Source organism: Tenrec ecaudatus, chromosome 10, assembly GCF_050624435.1.
Source record: "Tenrec ecaudatus isolate mTenEca1 chromosome 10, mTenEca1.hap1, whole genome shotgun sequence".
Lineage (NCBI taxonomy): Eukaryota > Metazoa > Chordata > Mammalia > Afrosoricida > Tenrecidae > Tenrec > Tenrec ecaudatus.
In genome coordinates this window covers 48,461,010-48,467,223 of record NC_134539.1, presented here as the reverse complement: position 1 = coordinate 48,467,223, position 6,214 = coordinate 48,461,010, and the positions used below count along the sequence as shown (strand labels likewise).

Genomic DNA, 6,214 nt, shown 5'->3' with positions numbered 1-6,214 from the left:
GGTCTCTAAGGAGGATGTGTCTACAAACAATACTTTCACATTTTGACATTTTTTGTGTAAAAAAGGTTCCCATGATTTTGTAGCACTGCTTTTTGAGTTGCACGTGGACATTAATGGTGTTGTGTAACCGTCACCAACATCCGTTGCCATAGTTTCCATTCACACAATAGAAAGTATTAGCTGGGCTAGCATTCTACTTCCCGTTCCTGTTCCTCCCGGTAACCACTATACAGCTCGGATTGCTGTCTACACTTGCCTATTGCAAACATTTTATATCAGTGGAGCCACAGAATAATTATCTTTTTGTGATTGATTTATTTCACGCAACATTATTTCCATGGTTCATTATTGTAGCAAGTATCTGGAGCTCATAAATTTAAAACAATTTATTTAATTATTTAATATTTAATTATTTAATTTACCTTAACCCTTACTACTTATTGTGTATTTTCTAAGAATAAGGACGTAACTACACCACAATGATCAAAATCAGAAACTCTAACACTGACAGAATGCTTTCTAATTCCCTGTTCATATTCAAATTTTGTCAATCATCTAATGTCCTTTATAGCTCCCCACCCCCACCCCATATGAGATTTAATCTTGGGTCATGTGTTGAATTTAGTTTTAGTATCTCATTAATTTCATCCAGTTGGAACGTTTCTTTAGCCCTTTCTTGTGCTTCTTGACCTTAACATATTTTGAAAACTATAGGCCAGCTCTTTTTCAGACTGTTACTCTCCTCAGGGTTTCCATTTGTTCCCCTTGGTAAGATTCAGCTTATATATTTTTGACCAGAGTGCCTCATGGTGATAGTAGATACTTAGTAGGTCATCCCCCCAGGTACAAGGAGCAGGCTTGGCCCGTAGTGGGGATGTGAAGGTGGTCATCTTTCAGGTCTCTCTCTACAGTAAAGTTATTCTTTTTGAGTTTGAAATTAATAAGCAATTCATAGTGAGATATTTGACACCATATAAACATCCCATCTCATCCACTTTGTAAGTTTTAACCTCGATCCATGATTTTCTAGCTGCATCATGTGTTTTCGGTTGTGACATTCTTAGTGTAGGGAATTCTTCCCTTCCTCACCCCCCTCCACTGCTATGCCCTTAGGTCCAGCGTCCCTTCCTCTCCTGTCACAGTGAGTCCTTACTCCAGTCTGGATCACACGGTGGGTTACAGCGCATCATTAACGTTATTTATTTTGGTGCTCAGTGGGCTCTGAGGTCCTCTTGCTACATTCTTATGGCTCTTTGCGTACTTTATTCTGTTCCAAGGGCATCTGATCTTGCCCTACGCCAAGGAGAGGTGTCTTCATCCAGCGAGGAATGGTGTTAAGAAACCAAGATCCAGGCACATTGAGGCTTTGTTGTTTCAAGCCCCCACTCCCCTTAATTTCTGAAACTATGGAGTGATTGCATAAATGGGAAAAAATATTCTAGGGCACCTTTTCTCGAGATGTTGTTAAATTCTCCACATGGTAATCATTCAAGTTAAAACAAAACACCTTGATAATGTAGAGGTGAACTTGAAAACTTTGTTTTCATAAGTATTGGAAAGTACTTTCAAACGGCACAACAGTTTACTGACTCAATTAAAAAGTTTGATGTAATTGGATCTTTGGGACATTATCCCTCAAGCAACTGAAGTTTCAAACCTCTGCACATTGTAGCGCCCGAACTTTAAATTGTTCAGGGACAACATGTATTCCCTTAAAACAACAATTAATTTAAATATAAGCAGTATTTTATTTTCTATCCCTTGGTATTTTTAGTTATGGAGACAATAGCCCATAATTAAAAAAATTAACTGTGCTGTTAATTTTTACATAAACAGGGCTATGCTTTTTCTTTGTCTCGCATATAGTTAACTTATGAAGTACATGAAGAAAACATTTCTGCTTGAAGCTGGTGGCAGCATCTAGCCACCTGGACCAATTTTTCATGGCTACTATTTTTAAACAACAGGAAATATCAAAGCCTGGGAAATACAGCTAATTTTTACCCCCCCCCCCCAAATGGCTTATGTATGGCTTAAAGAGTAGCCTAAAAATACATGTCTTTAAAATATTTTGTGATAATTGGATACTTTGTTAAATGTAAAATTGTGTAGGTAGAGAAAGCCACAAGAAACAATTCAGTGAACAGTGAGGAAGAATCAGCTATTGTAACGGAGGAGAGTGGAGCTCTTGGGAAGAAAGAAAAAACAAAACAACAAACTCTGTACGCCTAGTTGCTAAAGAGGGAAATCATGGCGACAAGTCTTCCTGCCACGATAAAAAGGGTATTCAGCATTGCTGATAATGTAAGCTGACTGGGGGCTGATAACTAAAACAGAAACAACATGGAAGTACTCGATAATAGTCTAGAAATGAGAGACCGCAGAGGGAGAAGACAAAGGCAATAAAATGGTTTGTAATGAATTAGTTTGAAAACTATTGTGCCCCTGTATTGGGACATAACACATTGCCCACAACATTATCATTCTTATCATCTGCACCAGCTTTTAACCTCTGGAACTGGAGACAGATGATAACATTGACCGAAATTGAGAACCTGGGAAAACAGACCAGGGAGAGGAACACGGAGACATTGTACCGTACACTGGGCAACGGAGGAGTTTGGCTATGGAAGAAAAGGCAAAAGGCGAGGGCAGTGTGCCCGTGCAGCCTGGCAGCGAAGGGGCTTTTCCAGGCTGCGCATATCTGAGCAGAGGAAGCAGAGAGCCGGCAGACGGGGAGAGGAAGGTGCCGAAGCCCACAGCAAGTGCAGGAGCAAGGTGAGTGTGCTAGAAGGATTTGTGTTAATAATGGAAAATGCAAAGATAACAAAGCCCGTAAGTGTCGTGATAGTATGTTAGAAGATAACCTACAATCTTATTTTCAAAAAGATCTTCAGACAATTTTATAAGGGAATTTAATATTTGCATTTCCTAGGGAATCAGAGGTTTTCATATATAATTTATTCTCTGCTCATTTGTGTTTTTCCTCACTCTGTCACGTTCAAATCTTTGTTGAAAACCTGTATGCTGAGGACAGGAATTGGAGCTGAGGGGTCACAAATTAAACCCTTTAATTGTTTTCAAATTCACTGTTTTCTAAATTTAATTGTAAAAGGACCAACTTTTTACGTACCTCAAGCCTGCTTCTTTACCCCTTGGATGAGTAAGTATACAGCGCTCTGATTTCTTATGGTAAAACTGTGCTTATCACAGTGAGATTAAGGTAGAGGTGGGTGGTGGTAGTGTTCCTAATTAAATAAGCATGTGTTTTTCTCTCTCTATGTTCTCAGGTGAGACGAAGAGAAGAGAGCTATTACAGTAACTCCAAGTAAAAGAAAGAAAATGAAAGGCGGAAATTCCACCATTTGGAGCTTTTTTTTCCTGGAGGGGTTTTCTCGATACCCCAAGTTAGAAGTTGTTCTGTTTGTCTTCAGCCTTGTAATGTACCTGATCACCCTCTTCGGCAACAGCACCCTGATTTTAATCACTCTCCTAGATGCACGCCTTCACACCCCCATGTACTTGTTCCTCGGGAATCTGTCTTTCATGGATATCTGTTACACATCTGCTTCCATTCCCACTTTGCTGGTGAACTTGCTATCCTCCCAGAAAACCATTATCTTGTCTGGGTGTGCTGTACAGATGTATCTGTCCCTTGCTATGGGTTCCACGGAGTGTGTGCTCCTGGCTGTGATGGCGTATGACCGTTACGTGGCCATTTGCAATCCTCTGAGATACCCCATCATCATGAACAGGCAGATCTGTGTGCAGATGGCCTCTGTCTCCTGGATGACGGGCTGCCTGACTGCTCTGCTGGAGACCAGTTTTGCCCTACAGGTGCCCCTCTGTGGGAATGTCATCGATCACTTCACATGTGAAATTCTGGCTGTGCTAAAATTAGCTTGCACAAGCTCCCTGCTCATGGACATGATCATGCTGGTGATCAGTGTGCTGCTCCTGCCCATCCCAATGCTGTTAATTTGCGTCTCTTATTTCTTCATCCTTTCTACTATTCTGAGAATCAGTTCAGCGGAAGGGAGGAGCAAAGCTTTCTCCACCTGTGGTGCCCACCTGACCGTAGTGATTTTGTATTACGGGGCTGCCCTCTCCATGTACCTCAAACCTTCTTCATCAAACTCACAAGAAATAGACAAAATCATCTCCTTGCTTTATGGAGTGTTGACCCCCATGTTGAATCCCATAATTTACAGTTTAAGGAACAAGGACGTCCAAGAGGCTGTGAAAAAACTGCTGGACAGAATAACTATGCAGCAAACACATGATAATCTCTAACTGGGTCCGTGGGCTGGGGATGGGCCCCTGACAGAGTGGATCGGGGGGTAATGCTTCTTAATTGGAATCTTAGCTGTGCAGTTTCACAATTCTGAGACACTTGTACCCAGAGGGATTTTTGTTTGAGGACAATGAGAGATTCCAGTTTGCACTTGTGTCTGGGTCCTGTCTTGCATGTGGGGGTATCTCTTACGTGTGAAACGTACTGGATTCCACAGTCATCACCTGCTTACTCCATAAGTAAACTCGGAGCCGGTGAAAGTTAGTGCCAGAAGACACCTGAATATCTTCTCAGCTGGGAACATAAAGAAACAAATAAGATGACTGGGATTATGCAAATGAGAAAATAGCCTAAAAAAAAAGTAAAGATTTGCTTACAGTTGTAGAACTGGGATTGCTACCAATACACCAATTATCCATTGTATGCATGTTTGTCTGTTTTCTTCCTTGGAAGTTAGGCTTCATGAAGAAAAGGATGCCCATTGTTTTATGTATTTAGTGTTTACAGCAGTCATTCAGCACAGGAATAAATTCATCAGACCTAAATCCATCACATCATTTGAGAAGTCAGTACATGCGTGACGTTTAGGAAACGGAAGCCACGTGGGCAATGAGGCGTTTCACTTTATAACCGTCCAACAATGATAGCAACCATATTGACACTCATTGTTCTGAATATTTGATTTATAAAAGTGTATATTTTTTTCAGAGTACAGATTCTGAGCCCCTACAGCCAGAGATTCTGATTTCTGGGTCCAGTAGCTCTGTGGTGGGGTCCAGTATCTGTATTTCAGACTGAAACATCCCATCTTCAAGAAATTCTCATATAAACGGTGAGATGTCCATAGTTTTGGAAAGCATCATGCCAATGAAATGCTACTACCCCAAAAGAAAACTTGCATTAGTTCCTCTTTCTCCATTAAAACTTTCTTATTTTATATTCTCCTTCATCTTCTCTGCTCTCACATGCCTACTTTCATTCCCTGGAGAGGGGGAGGTTTTGAGTGGAAAAAGTAACTCACTGACAAATTTTAAAATATGACAGATGTGAGATATTTCAGGACTGGATGTTGAGTTTGGGATTATTAAATTCTTAGCTAAAGCCTTTAGATCTGGGACTTCCATTACATATTGCTGGATGTGTAACTCACCCATGAAGAAGTTTTGAATAATCACACGGTAAAACTTTGTTGATGGAACATAGGGGCGGGTTTGGAACCTTGACACTGCTCGCAGAGAGTCTTATTTAGGAGACATAGAAGCGAACCTGAGTAAAGGCTGTTGGAGTCGTAGGAAGAACCAACTAGGAAGCACTCACCCGGGACAAGGGTGTTTCTTTCTGTTTGGATGCCTTAACTTCCCAACCCATGGTCACAACCATAGTCTGGCAATTTCAGAGTCACCGTTTGTGCTAGCAAATTCCAGGATGGAGAGAATTTATTTTTATGCTAACATAAAATTCAAGTGTACTTAATAAATGCCTCATAAAATGGCACTGCTGTCATAAAATGATGTGGGACGGGGAAGAGAGTGTCTTTGGTAATGGGCCAGCTTGTGAAAGGCCCTCTGGCAGAAGGAGGCATGGCACATGGAAGCCAAAGAAGGTTGACAAGGTGACAAGGACATGGAGAACAAGGGGGAAAGTATGGGTGATGAGAGATTGTAGAGAGGAACGACCTCTTAAATTGTATCGGAATGCCTGGGTTTAGCCCAAGTTTCACCACAAGTGTATGGCTCTGCTCTTAAACAGTGTAAGAAAGACTTTGAGAACTGAACTACGAGGGAGATTGTTCTTTGTCTCCCAAATTTTCCATGGAAGGGCATACATACAATGTAGATTTGAATAACAGCAACATCTTTGAAAACTAATCTCACGGAAGATGTTTAGTAACTTGTGGCGACTAATCAGGTCAACTCCCTT

At 41.0% G+C, this 6,214-nt stretch overlaps 1 protein-coding gene across 1 annotated transcript; it reads left to right on the top strand.

Annotated features, from left to right (window-relative positions):
- Window positions 1-3,342: 3,342 nt before the first annotated feature.
- On the top strand, window positions 3,343-4,293 carry OR2K2 (olfactory receptor family 2 subfamily K member 2). Its single transcript, XM_075559024.1, has one exon. The coding sequence runs from the start codon at window positions 3,343-3,345 to the stop codon at window positions 4,291-4,293; it is 951 nt and encodes a 316-aa protein (XP_075415139.1).
- The last annotated feature ends 1,921 nt before the right edge of the window (window positions 4,294-6,214 follow it).